We start from the raw sequence: 20,178 nt of genomic DNA on the forward strand, positions 1-20,178 counted from the left end.
AATTCTCCCCAAATTAATCTACAGATTCAATTCAATCTCAATCAGAATCCCAGCATGATTTTTTTTGTAGACATCGATAAACTCATTCCTAAGTTTTTATAGAAAGGCAAAGGAACTAGTTTAACCGAAACAATTTTGAAAAGTAAGAACAAAGTTAGAAAACTCCGCTGTCTGATATCTGGATTTGCTATAATGCTAATCTTCGAGACAATGCAGTATTGGCAAAGCATATACAACATGTGAATAGATCAATAGAACAAAATGGAGAATCTAGAAGTAGACCAACACAAATATGGTCAATTGATGTTTTTTTTAAAAAGATTTTATTTACTTATTTTTAAAGAAGGGAAGGGAGGGAGGAAGAAAGAGAGGGAGAGAAACATCAATGTATGGTTGCATTTCACAAGCCCCTTCCTGGGGACCTGGCCTGGAACCCAGGCATGTGCCCTACATTGGGAATCAAACCAGCGACCCTTTAGTTTGCAGGCTGGCACTCAATCCACTGAGACACACAAGCTAGAGCCAGTCAATTGATTTTTGACAAAGATACAAAGACAATTCAGTAAAGGAAGGACAGTCTTTTCAACAAAGAGTGTTGGAAATATTAGGCATCTATCCATATACAAAAAATGAACCTTCATTCTGTATTCAAAATTAACTCAAAATGGATCATAGACCTAAATGTAAAACCTAAAATTATAATACTTCTAGAGAAAACAAGAGACAATCTTTGTGAACTTAAGTTCAGCAAAGGTTTTTAGATATGACACAAAAAGCAAAATTCATGAGAAAAAGAAGTCATAAATTGGACTTCATCAAAATTAAAAACTGCTACGTCAAAGAGGCTATTAAGAGAATGAAAAAATAAGCCACAGATTAGGAGAAAATATTGGCAGATCACATATCTAATAAAGGACTTGTACCCAGAATATATAAAGAATTCTCCAAACTCAGTAAGAAAAAGAAAATTCAATTTTAAAAATGAGTAAAAGATCACCAAAGATATAACAATGGCAATGAAGCATAGGAAACGATGTTCAGCATTATTACCAATTAGGAAACTGCAAACTGAAACCATTCGAAGCTACCACTACCCACCTATTACAATGACTAGAATAAAAAACTAAATCAAAACAGACAATACCAAGTGCTGACAAGGAAGAGAATCAACTGGAAAGCTCACACATTTCTGATACAAATGCAAAATGGCACAGCCACTTTGGAAACAAGTTCGGCAATTTCTTAGGAAGTTAAACACACACATACTATATGACCCAGCAATTCCACTTATACCTATTTATGGAAGAGAAGTTAAAACTCACAGTTACACAAAAGCCTGTTCACAAATGTTTACTGTGACGTTATTCATAATCACAAAAACTGGCAACAACTCATACATCTTTTGACTCGTGAAGGAATAAACAAACTAAGGTTCACCCAAACAATAGAATACTACTCAGAAGTAAAAAGTTACAAACCATTAATACATAGAACACTATGATAACTCTGAAATGCATTATGCCAAGTGAAAGAAGCCAGACCCAAAGGCTACAAAATTCTATTTATATGACATTTGGAAAATGCTAAACTACAGAGACAGAGAAGAGATCAGGGTTAACTACAAGAGGGCACAAGAGAATTTTTTCTGTGAATTGGAACTGTTGTGTATTTTGACTGCTGTGGCAATAACATGACTCTATGCATGTCAAAAGTCACAGAGATGTAAAACAAAAAAAGTAAATGTAAAAATATATAAATAAAAAAGTAAATTTTAAATGATGGCTTAGGGTTGGAGACTAATCCATGATGAAAAAAGTTAGAGACAGGAATGCTTATTTTTGCAAAAGTAGGTTTATAAAGCACATTGTATCTATTTTCAAATGAATCCACAATTCTCAGCCAAAACCAGAAAAAGAAAATAAATATAACCCAACAAACAGGAAACCTTAAAATTGTATCTGAAATATGATATATTAAATTATATTTCAATAAAATTGTTATTTTAAAAAAAACTATACCTTAGGTACATCTTTCCTTTACCCCAGTGTTTCCCAAATTTGTCTAATAAGAATTATTTGGCAATTTGTTAAAAAATGTATTCCTAGGCCTTTTCCCTGGAGATTCTGATTCTGCAGTCTACATTGGGGGCCAGGAAACTATATTTTTAAAATGTAACTGCCCCCAGGAACTTTCATTATCAGATAAGCTTAGGAAGCAACTGCCATCTATAATTCTTTCTTAGCTAGAAAGCCAAGGAAAAAAATTTAATTGTCTATTCAGTCATGGTCTGAATGTTTCCTAGCATACCAGGATATTGATCTCTACAGTGGAATAATCACACCCAGAAAAATTCAAGCTGATCCACTGGGATATGAAAGAAAATACTGATCAATACACATTTACTTTAAATCTCATATTTTAAACTTTTCTATAACTTTAGGCATGTGTTTTATAACGTACACAGTAAATCAGTAGAAGAGTGCATGTACATCTCTTTTCCCAGTAGGATGTGTGATCAAAACCAGAGTGGAAACCACTGCTGTAAGGCTCTTGATTTATTCCTTTTTTCCCCTAAAGCTGACAAATCCTCTGTCTCAGTCTTATTTTGCAACAAAACCCCCACAACCCTTACTCTTTACCATTATGACTATATTCATACCTAAGGTGTAATAACATCATCACTCTAGATAAAGGACACAGGTCTTTTCCTCAACTGAGACCTGAAAAACCATTTGTTACATTGTATCTACTAAAAAATTTGGAAGGTGCAGACCTCTTTATACTATTCTCTTTATACTAGAGATATCTGTGAAGTTTCATGGTAAGTAGTAATCTGATTTTGCTGAATCACAAATTTGAATCAAGTATGTTTTCAAGCTGGTGTGAAGGACCAAATTGGTTAGCAGGTGAGTGAACCACGCCAACTGGCCAGCATTTACTCTCCCACAGCTATACTGCTCTCTGCTTGTTGTTATTAGGGCCAGGAGAATCTTCTTCAGTTTTTTAGTCATCCTTTACTGCGGGCGGCCCCACTAATTATCTACAAAGTGTACTATAGAGTCCTTAAATCCAAATGTGGATGTCTACATAGTTTTTCAATTAAAGAACATTAAAATTACCCATCATGTAGGATTTAGGAAGTTTCTGAGTGGGCATTAAACAAGGTTAGTCATACTCTGAAAGACTTAAACTCATGCATTATTGCAAACAAATCTTAAGTGGTACTCATGAATTGGGATGTTCAACGTCAAAGATGTCAAAAGATTTATTTTAAGAACTCTTCTTAGGGTAGACTTCCATGGCAAAGATGAACTGAGTTCAGGAAAAAAAAATCGTTAAGCTCCTTTCAACTCTCCATCTCAACAACATATCTCAGAGGACTTTCTCTCTCTCACCCTCAAGAATATCTTCATAAAGTGCGTGCACTCCTTCAGGCACGATGACCGCCAGTGCAGTTCCACAGAGAAGGCCAGCACCCAGAACAGTCACCAGCTTTAGTCGCTCCTGGAAAGAAATGATAAGAAACCAATGAAAAGGCTGAGGAATGAATGGGAAATAGTTTCTGAAATATCTCTTCAAGACTGTGAGCTGCTCATTGTGAGACCAAAATCTGCAATGGCCAGTAAAAATGAGAAAGAGTCAGGTTCTTGAATAATTAATGCCAATTAAAACACAAAGATGACATTTTAAACTTGATTTTTTAAATTTTATTTATTTTTAGAGACAGGGGAAGAGAGGGAGAAAGAGAGGGAGAGAAACATTGATGTGTGAGGGGATACATCGACCGGTTTGCCTCTTGCACGCCCTCAACTGGGGACCTGGCCGGCAACCCAGGCAGGTGCCCTGACTGGGAATCAAACCAGCGACCTTCTGCTTCACAAGCCGGCACTCAATTCACTGAGCCACACCAGCCAGGGCTGAAGATGACAATTTAAAATTTGCTGGCTTGGCCGTGATGCAGGAAAACAGTCTACTATCCGTGATAGGGAGAGATGAGCACACTTGTCTAACACCAAAAGGAATATGAATTGCTGCAATCTATCTGGACCACAATTTGGCAATGTAGATTTAACGTCTCAAGAATGTGAATTCTTTGATTCAGCAATTTCACTTCTAGAAATTCACCCTAAAGAAGAAAAACTATGCAAAGGTGACCACTGCATTTATTAAGAGTGCAAACCCAAAAATAACCTAAATGTCCAAGAAAGGAGATTGGCTAAATAAACTATAATACTTCATCACAGTACCACAAGACTCATGAAAAATTATGATATAGGTCTACTTATGGCTATAGAAACTCATAATGTACTGCTATGAGGAAGAGCTGGTGGCAGACAATCTCATATTCTTAACAAAAAGTATACATGTAAGTACAAGTAAAAGTTAAATGTTAACAAATGTTTTTATAATTTATAAACATAATACATAATTTATAACAATTTATGAAACATTTATAATTTATCTAAAATGAGTATGTATTACTCATACAACAAAAAATTGTGTTTAGTTCAATATTAAATTGTTCTATTTTCTTTTTAAAACTGCGTACTGAGGTTTGAGGTAAAACTCACTGAGGTAAGTTTTTTTTAAAACTTACTTTTCTATTTTACTTTCTTTTATGAGATTAGCAAAATAAGAGTGGTTGTATTAGCTCTGATGTACTACTAGTGTCTATGGGGCTCAGGAAATAAATATGTACACATAGTCTCTCTAGAAAAATGAGTTCTTAGCTGAAAGGCTGGTTGAAATATTACCTCCCCCTTGTTTGGGAAGAAGGAAGGGATCCACGGGTCGCTATGTCTCTATTGAAAACAAGAAAACTAGAGTTGCTTATCAGCACCAACTAATACGTGCCATATAACATGAGGGGAATTCACACAATCAGAGCACACAGGCCAGGTCAGCCCTCCATACATTTAGGATGGCCATTCTTAGCTGCTTATAAACTGAGAGGATTCTAAACGCTCCCAGCGGCTGGGGCACTGGCTTGGGAGACACAACTGTCTCCACGTCCAACTTAGTTAACAACTCAGTACCTCAACTTTTCTTCTGTAAAATAAGAATATTTCTCTATGTCTTGTGACGATTTAGGAGGAAACAGAATAAAGTGATTAAAGCATTTCAGAAAAATGACACCAAACAACTGGTGTTACTATTTTAATATTTAATACTGAGCTATTCTAAGAGTCTTTGTCTTTCCCAAGTTAGTAAATTCACCAATGTTGCTAATCACAGCATTCATTCGAGACAAACTGTCAGAGCATGAACAACAAAAGATGGAAAACCAGCTCTATTCAGTGTAGATTGATAGGGTGATTAATTAATCTTTTCACCATTCTCTCTAGTCAACGAAAATGTAGGTAGAATACCTTTGCGACCTTGGGTTGGCAAAATTGCTTAGCGAGAACACAAAAACACAAAATTCAACCTCAGAATTTAAAACGTTTGCTGATACATTTAAAAAAATGAACAGACAAGCTACATACCGGAAGAAAATATCAGCAATACATTTATCTGTGGTGGAATCTGTGGTAACACTGTCCCCATCAGGCCCCTTCAGGCGGGAGACACGGTTCCCCCAGCTGCTGGGGCTGCTGCCAACCACGGCTCACAGATGAACCCCCCCGAGGGACGGGTCTTGGGCCAAAGGGAAGCACTCCCCTCTCCCAGGGCAGCCCACATCCACTGACTCGTCCACTGGGTTGTCCGGAGGGAGGGACGAAGCCCAACCCCCCTGCCTTCATTCAGGGTGTCTCTGAAGGGCCCTCCAGCTCCAGAGCCTGCTGTGGGGCGAGCTGAGGCCGCTACTGCAACTGACATACAGCTCAACTTCTCCATCTGCTTAGTCCAGTTCATTCTTTCACACATGCCACTCCCAAGAACACTCTCCAGTAAACTTCTTGCAAGCAAATGCCCTTGTCAGTCTCTTTTCCTGGGAACCCAACCTAAGATACAGAGGAAGGGCTTGTGTTTGAAATATAAAGAACTTCTACACTCAGTAAGAGACAAAAAATAAAAAATAAAAAAAATAAATGATGCGGAACAGCTACTTCACAAAAGATACATGGCCTACTAGCCTCGTAAAAAGTGTTCAAAATCATTTAGTCATCAGAAAAATGCAAATTTAAACTACAATGAGGTACCTCTTCATACTTAAAAAAATAGCTAAAATTAGAAGATTAACAACACTAAGTGATGGCAAAGATACAGAGCAACTGAGCCTCTCATCCAATGCTGGTGGAAGCATGAAAGAGTACAACCACTTTGGAAAACTGGTAATCTTTTATAAAGTTAAATCAGTGACTCCACACTTTTGGGTATTTACCAAGAGAAATGAAGATTTATGTACAGAACATTCATAGAAGCTTCATCTGGAACAAATGTCCATCAACAGGACAATGGATAAACAAATTGTGGTTAACTTATACAATGCAATTCTACTCAGTAACCGAAAGGAATAAATTACTGACGCACAGACAGGGATAACACTGTGGTGATTGCATTGGGGAGAGGGGTTTAAGAGGATAAATGGTAATGGAAAGAATACAATTAAAAAAACACATTGGATCTCTAAAAAAATAAATAAATGAACTTTTTGAGATAATTGTTGATTACAAATGGTTTTAAGAATACAGAAGGATCCCTGTATCTTCTCTAATAATTTTTATTAAATTTGCTTATAGTTTTATACTTTAGTACAAAAGTGTCCTTTCTTTTAAAAAATAATGACAATAGTTTTTATTTTTAGCATTCTTATTTGGCAAAATTAAAATCAAGCAACCCTATATCAGTTCTCTCGAATTTCAAAAATATTACTGGCCTGTGAAACCCAAAAGCCTAGAAAACCCTGATCTACAGTGTAAGCACGAGCTCTGTGTTACAACACCGTAACAAATTTCAGAAACAATAAATATAAGAATTTGTAGGAAGTGATCATGAAGATACATCTGAGCAAATCCCCTAGCTTTGTAATATTTCTTTGTAGGAGAGGCAATATGAGCTAAAATTACTGTATTATGTTTTCAATTCATTCTGAAGTTAAGTAAAGCACACTTATTTACCCAATGAAATTAAACATCCACTGAACACTATGTTTGTATGTCCCTGTAACCGCTTTCCCTAAATTTTAAGTTATGTGAGGGTAGATTTTTGTTTTTAATTTATTGCTGAACCTTGTTTATAGGATGGTATCTGGCACGTAACATAATCTCCCTAAATATTTGCTGAAAGAATAAATTAACTGTCAAGTACCATGGAAGACACTAGGGACTTGGTACTCACCACATCGCTGGCCCTGATATCAACAAATACATGAATATAGGGGAACTTCTTTAGAATACTTGTACTAGGAAACAGGCTTAAACATATTCCTTACAAGTGCAACCACTATCAAGAATTTTCAGTGGTTAACTGATTTGGAATTTATGTTTTGGCTTAAGGGGTATTCAAGTAGTTATAATAAAGAACTATAGGATTCTATCGTAGTATTTGTGAGGCAATGTTGTCATTTGTCTCATTAACACAAATATCTTCAATAACATTTACTTTTTGCCAAGGACTGGTCAGTCACTGTTACAATCTTCAGTAAAGTGATATAAAAGACTTTTATCCTACATAACTTTCTGTTTTTTATTATATTTTATTAATTGCAGTATTACAGTTGTCCTGATTTTCCCTCTTTGCCCCCCCTACACCCTCAGGAAAACATCCCACCATTGTTTGTGTCCATCGGTCATGTGCATAGTTTCTTTGGCTACTCCATTTCCTCTACTGTACTTTACATCCCTATGGCTATTTGTAACTACATATTTGTACTTTTAAATCCCCATGCCCCTTCACCCATTCTCCCTGTGCCCCCTCCCATCTGGTAACCTTCCAGTAACTAACTTCTTTTCTCTTGCTTTTAAGAGTCTCTCTTTATCTTTAACCTTTGGCCTTTTAATAATGATGTGTCACGAAGTGGGCCTCTTTACATCCATCATAATTGGGATTCTGTACTTCCTGGACTTGCATGTCTATTTCCTTCACCAAATTAGGGAAGTTTTCTTTCACTATTTTTTCAGATAGATTTCCAATTTCTTGCTCTTACTCTTCTCTGACACCCCTATGATGCAAATGTTGGAATGCTCAAACATTGTCCCAGAGGCTGCTTATACTATCCTCATTTTCTTTTTATTCTTTTTTCTTATCTGCATGGTTGTTTTTCTGCTTCCTTACGTTCCAAATCATTGATTTCACTCTCGGCTTCATCTATTCTACTGTTGTTTCCCTGTAAATTGTTCTTTATTTCAATTAGTGTATTCTTCATTTCTGACAGGGTCTTTTTTATGCTGCTGAGGTCCTCACTGAGTTCCTTGAGCATCCTTATGAATAGTGTTGAACTCTGCATCCAAAAGATTGCTTATCTCCATTTCGTTTAGGCCTTTTTCTGGAGTTTTGATCTGTTCTTTTATTTGGGCCATGTTTCTTTGTTTCCTCCCTGTGTTTCTTTCTATGTATTAAGTAGAGCTGCTTTGATTCCGTGTTTAGGTAGTGTGGCCTAATGCAGTAAATGTCCTGTAGGGCTCAGTGGCACAGACTTCCCTGTCCCCCAAGCTGGGTACTTGAGGTGTGCCCTTCATGTGGGCTAAGTACACCTGCCTCTTGTCGTTGAGCCTCAGTTGCTATTGGCAAACCAATGGGAGGGATTTACCCAGGCCAGTCAGCTCTAAGGACTGGCTGTGACCACTGACCCACCCACCTACACCCTCCGTGGAGGACTGGCTGTGCAGGGGCAGAGTGGTGGTCCTCCAAGTTAATCTGTAGCTGTCCTCTGGGGGTGTTGGCCCAGGGGTTTCCCAGGTGATGCAAGCCAAGGTCAGCTCCCATTTTGCCCGGGGCACCCTCCCTGAGCTATAAAACAATCTGAGATAGCTACTAGTAGTGCTGCGTTTGGAGATTCCGAGGAAAAGCCAAGCTGTGACTCTAATCTGGCTGCTGCTAGGGCTCACTGAAGCCGGCTGTTGCTTGTTTGATAGGATTTAGGAGCCAAGACACGCCATTCTTAGGGAAAAGCAGCTTGGGTGGGCCCCTAAATTGGGTGGGGTAGACCGTCTATTGATCTCCAAGGTGGGTCACACAGGGTTAGCCAGGTTGATGGAGTCTCAGATATGGCACCAGCCTACCTGCTCTATGGGGGGAGGGCTCAGCAAAGGGATGATGGCCTCTGCTTGCCTTGATGCCAGACACTTCAGTCTCTCCCTGTATGCCACTGGTGCCCCTCAAGCTGCCACCCTAGTGCTGGAGCTCAGAGGAAGCGAGTCTGAGTGGGTGAGTCCATGTGTGGGTTCCCCAGGAGGAACTGCTTAGGGATCCAGCAGCCTCCTCCACCGACTCAGTTCCCACTGGTTTCTGCGGCTAGAAGTTGTGGGGAATTACTTTCCTGGCACTGGACCCCTGGGCTGGGGGGCCTGGTGTGGGCCTGGACTCTTCACTCCTGAGACATCCCTCCCTAATTGTTATCCATGCAGGGGTGGGACCAGCCTGTTCTGCATCTGTGCCCCTCCGCCCAGTCTGGATGGATGTGGTTCCTTTAATTCTGCAGTTGTCAGGCTTCCATTCAACTTGATTTCTGCCGTTTCTGAGTAATGGTTGTTTTATATTTTAGTTGTAAATTTGAAGTGATTGTGCAAAGAGGCAAGCCTGCCTATGTCACCATCTTGACCAGAAGCTCAATTCTATATAACTTTTATTAGCTTAGTAAATGTCACAGTGACCACTGCTTTAGAGACAACATTTTTCATGAAAACAATCAGTATTTAAAGAAAAAAAGCATCATTGCCATAAGTTGTCATTTCAGTTTTTTCTTTTAAAATTTCTCAACTACCTAAATCGTTTTAGATGCAACCATACTTATTTTAAGCCCTACAGATGTGGCTCCGTGTTATTTGTATAGCTGCATTCTTTCACACAACTTCACAACTTGGGATTCAATCTCAAAATTATGTGTCTCATTTAAGATGCTGACAGTTTCTCTCCTTTGCTTATGGTAAATCACTAAACGGGTGTATTTGAAGGAAGAACTACAAATTCCAAGTGTAGTTCAAGATGAAAAGTGAGTTCCCAAAGTGATCGTTTCTGTCAAAGGAATAAAATATTTGCTCAAGAGAGGCATGAACCGTGCAATGCATTGGTTTTATGCTATCACATTTTACAATTTCACAGCTGTAGCTTGACTGAGCCAAAGGACTGACCAGACGTATTATTTAAAACAACAGCATGTACTCAATGCCATAGCTATCAACGCAAAGCTCTGAAGTCAGTTTAATTTTCTTGGCAGACACCAAGATAGTTAAATCGTTTTTCTTTCTCTTGCTCATAGAAAGAGTCAATAAATTGTTTGGTTACACTAAATATAAGCCAATAATTTTTAAAGCTTTTAATATTGAAAATAGTTTATTTTAACCCTTCCTTGTACTGTGCTAATTTTAGTACTGAAAACATCAACTGTAATTTCCTAAAAAAAATTAGAGATGCACCTCTTGTTATAAAACTGTTCCCTTCTAAGCTCTAGACACTGAAGAGATGAAATATACAGGGTACAGAGAAACTCTTGTTCAAGCAACAAAGGTTTTCTCCATATTCTTAAAAACAACGCTGTTTCACGGAAATACTTTCTAATGTCAATTTAACTACTATATAATCTGCTAAGTGTCAGTAACAGGTTATGAAGGAAACTCAACTATGAACTTTGTTATTCAAGTCCTTACACCTGAGACAGATGCCAAAAAGCTTCCTTCCTCTGGGTAGCAGCCGTGTGACCCTGAGCAAGTTCACTGGCCTCCTCTATGAGAAGGAACTGAGATGATGACCACTGTTACTATTATTATCATGTAGGAGTAGGATATGAGCACACTTAGCACAGAGTAACTGTCATTATTCCTTCTCTTTAACATCATCAGTAATATGCAGGGGAAGGCTTCTAAGCCCCTCCTCCACAAGAACAACAGAACAAAACCCAGATACTTAAGTTCCAATGAACAATGCTACCTGACACTTGCCATTCTGCCAGCACCACATAGGCTTCCCCTTTCCTAATTCATTTGACATAAATGAAATAACAAAAAATACTTTTTTAAAAAAAGGTTTATTTATTTATTTTCAGAGAGAGGAAAAGGGAGGGAGAAGGAGAGAGAGAAACATAGATGTGCAAGAGAAACATCAATTAGTTGCCTCTCATGCGCCCCCAAATGGGGACCTGGCCTGCAACCCAGGCATGTGCCCTGACAGGGAATCAAACCAGTGACCTTTTGGTTCACAGGCCAGCGCTCAATCCACTGAGCCACACTAACCAGGGCACAAAAAATGCTTTATTAATGTCACTTCCTCCAATCTTGGAAAACAAGACTAACTCCTTTTTCTTTCTCTGTCAGTCCTCTTTCTAAACATAAAAGAACTAAACAAAAATGGAAATCCCAGAAGACTGTTCAATGTGACTACAAAAACAAAAACCCATTGGGAAAGAGCATGGGAAAACAGTGGTAATAAATACTGTTATTAATATATGAGATGTTTAATTGAACTGAGAAAATTAAAATAATAAACAATACTTTTTTTCTCTATCAAATTAGCAAGCAAATTTTTAAAAATTAACAATGACAGTATTCAATGTTTGTGAGACTATAGTATCATAAAAACTGGTAATATAAATTGAGAATCTTCTTAAGAATATTTATGTCCTTTGATCTTGTCATTCAAGATCAGAAATAATGCAGAAATAATCTGAAATACGTTTATAACATCAGACACAAAAATATCCATTCAACACCATTATGGAAACAAATTAAATGCTTAAGAATTTCTGTACATAAAATAACTGAATGTAATGAAGGCATTAAAAGTGCCTAGAACACATTTATAATAATAAAGGAAATGCTTAGGTTATGCTACCAAGTAAAAGAAAGGAGAATGTAAAATTTTACATTTACCAATAACCAACCATGATAAAAATGCAAACCAATAAAAAAAAAAAAGGAATGGAAAGAAAAAATGTTTCTCGTGATTCTCACTGTACAGTGGAATACAAGGTAATTTTTTTTTTAATCCTTACCTGAGGACATTTTTCTTCCATTGTTTTAAGAGAGAGAGAGAGAGAGAGAGAGAGAGAGAGATCAATGTGAGAGAGAGAAAAACATTGACGTAAGAGAGAAACATCAATTGGTCACCTTCTCATACACGCCCAGACCCAGGACTGAACCTGCAATTTGGGTATGTGCCCTGACGAGAATGGAACCTGCAACCTTTCAGTCTACAGGACGATGCTCCTAACAACTGAGCCACGCAGGCTAGGACTAGAAGATGATTTTACTTTCCTTTTACATATTATCACATTTTCTAAATTTTCTACAAAGAGCCTCTACTATACAATCAGGCTTTTTAAAAAAGGATGATCATTTAATTAGAGGCTATGTTACTAATGGCTTTGAACTTAGTAAACTTTGAGGCTCAATTTCTTCATCTATAATCAGGACAAGAATTCTTCCCTTTCAAGGTTACTGTTAAGAGCCTTAACAGTGATTCCACTGTACAGTGAGAATCACTAGAAACATTTTTTCTTTCCATTCTTTTTTTTTTTTTATTGGTTTGCATTTTTAACATGGTTGGTTATTGGTAAATGTAAAATTTTACATTCTCCTTTCTTTTACTTGGTAGCATAACCTAAGCTACACAGAACTTAACACTTAAGTTGACACTGTAGCTATTATTATTATTAATTATTGTACCGTGGTTGGACTAAAGAGCACAATGTCCTTAATGTAAAGAGATGTTTTCCCCTTTGTTAAGTGGTTCTAAACAACTGCACTTTGAGGTTTTTTATACTACTTTGAAGTGTGTTTTAGTCTCCCCCTTTTTGTCAGGCTGTGACATATGTCCTTTATTTAATCCCCCACCCATTCTAGTTTACTGTTTCTAAAGAAGTTTTAAAAGAACTTAGAAATCACAGTCTAGCTCAGAGGTTCTTCACTGGAGGTCACAAACATGGGCTGTTTGGCCCACGCAGTGAAGTAACAATATGTGAATTAGTATCCAAATGTAAAATTCAGGAGACTTCATGTAAAAATCTGTATTTCCAACTTCTGAGAAGTAGGAAGATTTGGCAACACAAGGGACGGTGTCACCAAGTGCCACATGCTCTTCAGTTGACCACAGTTCTCGCCATTCCCAAACGCTCCCAGGCGTTGACACTGATGGTCAGCCACAGGTACCTTGATTAAACTTTAACTGTTTTATCTTACTCCAAGCCTGAATCACTGTTCAGCCTCTTAAACTTTAACTGTTTTATCTTACTCCAGGCCTGATTCCCTGTTCAGCCTCAGTAATTATTTGATTTTATAACCCATTACCTAAGAGGGTCCAATCAAGAAAGAGAAATCATAAAGTAATTTCAACAGGGAAAGTCTAATATAAAGAATAACCATAACAGAGGAGTGAAGTAATGAGAAATTAGCTAATGAGAGAATTCTAAGGAATGTAAGAGTAGCAGATAAAAGGACCTATGGCAACCTTAGGGCCCAGATAGAGTGCTCAAAAAAAAAAAGGTCCCACGGGAGCTGAAATACAAACCCTGCTGGAGAGTGCATGGCTAGGACTCCGTGAACTGGGAGTTAAAGGTTCTGGGACCAACTCTGATGTGTGTGTGTGTGTGTGTGTGTGTGTGTGAGAGAGAGAGAGAGAGAGAGAGAGAGAGAGAGAGATGTTTCTACACACCAAGCAATGCTCGGACACCAGCTAGGTCCTAGAATTCAACTGAGTTCTAACGCTATCTGCCTGGAGACAGCATCAGACCCCACAGGGGAAGAGCTCAGTCTTACAAGACAGCCCAAGTCCCCCACTTCAGTCCAGCTGTCACCTGGGCTTCTGACTGACTGGCTATACATTGGAGGTTCCAACAACCTCCTCTCCTTGGGTTCCATTAATCTGCTTAACACTCAGAGAAACATTTTACTTACTAAATTACTCATTCATTATTAAAAGATAACTGAGGGACACTCAGATGGTAGAAATGCATTGTGCAAGGTATGGGGAAAGGGCGCTGAGCTTCCACGCACTCCCCAAGCGTGCAACCCCCCAAGACCTCCTAACCTGAAAGTTCTCTGAACCCCATTTTTTTAAATGGAGGCTTCATGACACAGGCGAGATTGATTACATCATTAGCTGTTGGCGATTGAGTCAACCTCCAGCCCATCTCCCCTCCCCAGTGGGACTGAATTTCAGTCCTCCAACCAGCCCCCATCCTTAGGTTATGCAGTGACTTTTAGAAGTCACCTTATTCACATAGAAGACACCTGTATGGCTCTCATCATTTAGGAAGTTCCAAGGGTCTTACATGCTCCATGCCAAAATCAGCAACGAAGACCAAATATGTATTTCTTATTGTAAACGACAGTATCACGGCCAGAGTTTTTGTGGTGCCACAGTGGTGGAACTTGCTAGAAATGTACACTCTAAAGTTTCAGGGAAAGCTGTTCATGGTAAAGTGTCTTACTGGAGAGACTCCTATAATACCTCCCAAGGCAGGTACCAGTGGGAGAAGGGGCTTGGAAAGCTGCCTGCTGTGCAGGCGCGAGAGAAGCCTAGCTGAAGGCTGGAGGAGCCACCTGCGCTTCAGAAGGCTGCGCTGGGCAAGCTGGACACTGGGGAGGCTGCAGATACTACAGATGCAACTGATGTCAGAGAAGTTGTTTAGGAGCCTGCCAGAATCAAGAAGTGAAACGCCTTATCTAACGAGTTGTCTCCAGTGTCCTCTATTGACAAAGCTCAACATTGTGCCAGCTGGCAAAGGAAAAACACTTAAAAGGCCCAGATCTGTTTTTTGCATAGTAGTCAACAGAGAGTGAACATGGAGCTGAGAGGCAATAAATTGATGACTGGCATACTAGCCTACTATAATTACGTAAGAAGGTGCAGAGGAGCCAAGTGAGTGCCAGGCACAGTAGTGAGCAAATAAAATGCTTGCTCTTCAGGCTATTTAGCTTTTCTTAACCTTAATCTTTTTCCTTTAACCTTTTTTAGATTATTGAGGTTTCTGGATGAACAAGCTCTATACAAGAGACGTGCTACCAATATTCTTCTCCTTCATTTCTATTATAATACCTAATATTTACTAAGTACTTGCTGTGTCAGGCATGTTCCATTATAATCTATTAACTCAATCCTATGAGACAGGTACTTCTATTATCCCCACTTCACAACAGAGGCATAGGAAGTTCAAGTAACTTGCCCAGGCTCACACAGCCAGCAAATAGCAGACCCACGATCTCAACCTCAGGAATCTAGCTTAAGAATCTCTATTCTTAAGCACTATGCTAAACTGCTTCTCTATAAAACCCACTTCGCTGTTTCATTTTTTGCTTTTAGCACCTGTCCTTCTTTCCTCAACTTTCCTTTGGCAGATGACTAAAGAATTAATGAAAGGAACATACAACAGGTACAGAAGCTACAATAAAATGATTGCTCAGTAGAAAATTGACCCCCAAGTAAATACAGGGTTTGCAATAGTTTGATGTCATTATCTAGCACTTAACCCCAAACTCTGTCACTTAAAAATCCATGTAATTGGGGTAGAAGAATTTCAATTTCCAGACCAACTGACACCTATTTCTATTGTATTTCAATAAAGCTAGACATTGAATATTAGTATTCAAGGAGGACTGAGATTTCTAAAATTCCATCACAGGTTTTAAAAATACCTACATATACTTATACTTAGCATTACTATTTGTTACCTAGAATTCCAAAATGAGCTATAGAGGATCTTAAACATTATCACTCAATAAAGGCTCAAAGCTAAATTCTCCAAGTAGAGGAAAGGTTAAGACTATCGCATTCAGAAGCATTCTGAATCCATTTCAGGTCGTCTTCCCTCAAAAAGTATGTTAATTCTTAAATAGCACACTTGAGAAATGACTAAGCTATGAAAATATAAAGTGTGAAATTAATCTTGGATAATTCAAAATAGGAACTGCTTCAGGTTCCAATTTGATAAGTGTTCCTTTAAAGGACATCTAAAACATAGTCCCTTCTCACAGGTTTCAAAGGTATTTGAAGATTGTTTACCTCTGTCGTTTCAATGCTGCTACACTGATTAAGGCATGAGAGGTACTGTGAAATGTTAGTGAAATACCTAAGCTGGGATTCCATGCGGCTCAGCCAACGGAGCAGCCGCCCACAGTTCCTCTGCAAATGGGCTCCACGGCCTAGCTCCCTGGTTTCCCGCGGTTCCCCACCACTCGTAACTGGGTGCCGAGGCCCGCACAGCCTAGTCACCAAGGCGTCCACCTGTCCACAAGCAAGAGCATGGCAGACACCCACCCTGCCAGCGGCTCGCTCATGCCACCCACGACTACCACCAGTGGCGCCTGGGCTCCACTTTCAGTAACAGCTCCTGTGGAAGTGCCAGTACCCTGGGGACGCCATTGCCCACCACCCTGGTCGCCCCAAGGCTGACCTGGGTCACTGGTGGGCACGCTTCTTTTTCAGGAAGTCTACCCTCCCGTTCCCCAGAGCTCTCGAAGTCTCCCCAGGCCTCCAGCAGCATTATCGCCTGTGACCTGGCTCCAGAAGCCACAAGGGAGCAGCCTGGCAGCCAGTCTGGCAAAGCCAACGCCAGACCCCCATCCTGAGCGGCCACCACCAGCCACCAGACCTCCAGAGGCACTAGGCTCTTTTGAGCCCCTTCCCACATCCCTCCTCCTCTACCTCCTTCCCCCTCCTGACCCCACCCACAGACTAGGCAGGCTGTCCCAAGGAGAAGCAGTTAGGTTCTTTTACAGTTAAAACACCAAAAAAAGAAATTGAGGGAACCTTTCTCTACTACCCAAGCCACACACGAGTCCTCCTGACACTCAGTAACCGTGTTCCTTTGCAGCAAGTAGAAATTAAATGACGAGCAGCCGGGGGGCGGGGGGAGGGTGGTCCTTAAACTGGGGAGTGTAAGGGGTACAATACCAGTAGTGTTAAGAAGTTCCTAATTTGGGGAGCTAAAGGGTACCTATTTAGATCCATTTCATTCCTTTTTTACACAGTTTTCATTAGGAAAAAAAATATCCTCTACTGGTCAAGTGCTTTGGACTGGTAATCAAACTGGCTTAGTTTCAAATCCACCTCTACCAGTGTTTGTGACCTCTCCAAGCCCAACTGTGCTGATTTGTAAAGTGAGGTTTAACAGCATCTCTATCTCAGTCTCATCCTGAGGTTTAAATAAGATGATGAGTATCAGTGCCTGGTAACAGAAGGATCTCAAAAAGCAATAGCTATTATAAATATTCATGTGCACATAAGTTTCAATAATATTTATCCATATAATACGCTGGAAAAAAGAAAGCTTTTCAGGTAAATAATATTGAATCAGATTGTATTGAGACTTTATTTGCTCCAAACTTAGTTTTATCAAGCAAAGATACTTATGAGGCAACAACCTTACAAGAAAATAACTTGAGAAAAGACAAAGTTACGAATGCTTTCAAGATATGAGTCAATTACAAATGAAATTCCTAACAGATGTTTAAAAAAATGTAAAAACTATTGTATGACCGTAAGAGAATAAAAGGTTAATATACCAGACAGTGCACAAGTCTTTAAAAGTGCAACTTTGTCAAATTTATTTCAGAAAGAACCAATTTCCAGAAGAAAAAAGCATACTGAATGAATGTGTTCTTTAGGAACAAACCTTTGATTTGGTGGTAACTCAAAGCCCTAACAATATTTATTATAAATGGGTCAGTTATCATTAGACACAAAACAAAACTGTTACACATGAACAACACCACTCACCTTAAAATGAGAAATATAATGAAGAAAAGAAAGTTAAATATTAAGGAAAGTATTATAAAGCAGGGAGATTAAAGGAAAAGCCCTGTCCTCCCCAAATGGAACATTCATGAATAGGAATGCCAACCCCCAAACAAGATCCCTTCAGACTTCAAACAAACTGCTGAGGAGTTCCCATGTTAAAGGGAGGTGGTGGTGCTAAGGGGTTACCCACTATTAAGTCTGTTCCAAAAATAAGAGGTTTAAAATTACAATTTACAACAAAGTCATAAAAATTAAAACCTTAAAAAATTTTCATTATCAGCACTAATAATCTCCAAGGTTTTAAAAAATCTTTGTGTTCTAAATACAGTTTTAAGCCCTGTGCTTATTTCATTATATCCTCAAAACAATGTTATTAAGGTCATTTAACAGAACAGAGTTGGATGTTAAATAGCCTGCTCACATAGGGACACTGATTCTGAAGTATTCTACCTGTCTCAGGCAGTACCTTTTGAAATTAGTTCACCATTAATCATCTTAATTTTTTAATTAAAGAATAGCACTACTTTCATCTGCATACCTATGGATTTGTACTGTTTTAACACATGAAAAATGTGGCATTATAATCCAAACTAGTCTACAAGAAAGTGAAATAAAGCCTTCAAAAAATTTATAGCAATATGATCATTATAATTAAAAGAGAAATTGTATGTCTCTTCAACTTAATAACACTACATTTGGGCCTGTATTTTTTATGTCCCCCCCCATTTCATTTTCTTAGTATTTCATTTTTACAAATAGATCGGGTCTTCAGTGGAATGGAAATTAAACAAACACAAAAACTGGTCATTTACCAGATACTCTGAGGAACGCTGCCCTAGAGTTCTGATGCAAACACAGCTTGCACTCTGTCACTAGCTCCGTGATAAAAAAGAAGACACGCTCAGGTAAACTACGATCCTCAGACAGTCTCAGACAGTCGAGCTAAAATCCCACTTTGGCCTCGTTTTTATCTTGACTTCATTATCAATCAGATCACCTGCTAAATTGGGTTTTTACTAGGTAATGTTAACTTGGAGGCTCTCAACCTACACGTGCATTTCCATTTAGAGCTGAAGAAAACTGCTCACTAACAATTGAGTCAAAAAATGTAAGATAGTGCTAAACTAATGTGTCCATCTCCTTTACCAGACAGGGCCTCCTGTGTGTAAAGCATGCTTTGGCCTCCTTTACAAGGTTAGTTTTTCTCCTTCCCATATGCTGAGGAAGAGAGCCTCTTGTTCATCGGTTCCTTATAAAAGCATATGAGAGTCAGAGGTTTTTTCCCTTTGTTTTATAAATCATTTGGACATGAAGGTACAGTCACCAGGTCTAAAGGCAAGGACGAGAAGTTCCAAAAGCATCAGGAAAGTTGGTTTGGCGGCAAGGAATGTTGGAGAAAATGACAGAGAAATCAATGTCACATAAAACTCTTGATGGTCAGATATGGCAGGGAGACACCACTGCTACAGTAATTTCAGGCTACTTGATTTTAACTCACTTCTCAATACCAATCCTGCCATAATTAATGGTTTTATTGATCTTTTATTCCTGCTGAGACATTCTGAAGCAAGTACTGAATGACAAAGCAGCAGCTAGATTAAGAACATGAATAAAAAGCATATTATCACGTAAATGAAAGTGAACTGCAAAATAAATTAGGTTTATTGGTTTTCCTATTTACAATAACACTAGTCCCTAAGAAAAGCTAGGAATATGAAGAGCTATTTTCTAAGGGTAGAAGTTGTGCTTCCCAGCCCCCATGAATGAAGTTGATTTTTACTAATTTATCACCTCACTATTTTCATAATACTTTGGTCAATAGTAGTATATTTTACCTAGGAAAAAATGCTTAATTCCCACAAGATAGAAACATCAGTTAAAATTCTAAAATGTCTCTAATTTATTTATAACTTTCATTTTATTCTAACAGCTTAAAATGCATTGTTCCTGCTTTAATAATAAACAGATATTACAAATGCCAATTTATAGCATTTTAAGACCTACAGTTGGAACAGACCACATGACTCAATTTAGAATGACATAACATACTACCTATTTTTATTAATGGTTAACTACATTACTCACGTACCCATTTCCTTCCAATGAGAACAAAAATATCATATATCTGCATATTGCAAAAATCACCCAAGATAATTTGAGAAAATACTGAAATTGGAAAAGTCCTAAGCATTCTATAGAAATGAGAAGTTTTATCGGTTTCTTGTTTGAATTATGATTCTTGGTAAATATCACCTAAGTGGGTTTTTAAATATATGAACTTAAGCTCACAAATGGCAGCCCTATTAATGTTAATTTAATTCTAATGTAGTTAAAAGAAAGACGGCA

General features: G+C 38.5%; 1 protein-coding gene across 1 annotated transcript in view; it reads right to left on the reverse strand.

Moving 5' to 3' along the window:
- The window catches only part of SLC39A9 (solute carrier family 39 member 9), a 40,954-nt gene that overhangs the window by 18,335 nt on the left and 2,441 nt on the right, over nucleotides 1-20,178 (reverse strand). Inside the window, exon 2 of the mRNA XM_054567370.1 lies at nucleotides 3,396-3,504. Coding sequence (XP_054423345.1) covers nucleotides 3,396-3,504 — 109 coding nt within the window. The remainder of the gene's footprint in view (nucleotides 1-3,395; nucleotides 3,505-20,178) is intronic.

The sequence above is a fragment of the Pteronotus mesoamericanus genome, unplaced genomic scaffold (assembly GCF_021234165.1).
Source record: "Pteronotus mesoamericanus isolate MK-2021 breed Mesoamerican mustached bat unplaced genomic scaffold, CSHL_Meso_final contig_182, whole genome shotgun sequence".
NCBI classification, from domain to species: domain Eukaryota; kingdom Metazoa; phylum Chordata; class Mammalia; order Chiroptera; family Mormoopidae; genus Pteronotus; species Pteronotus mesoamericanus.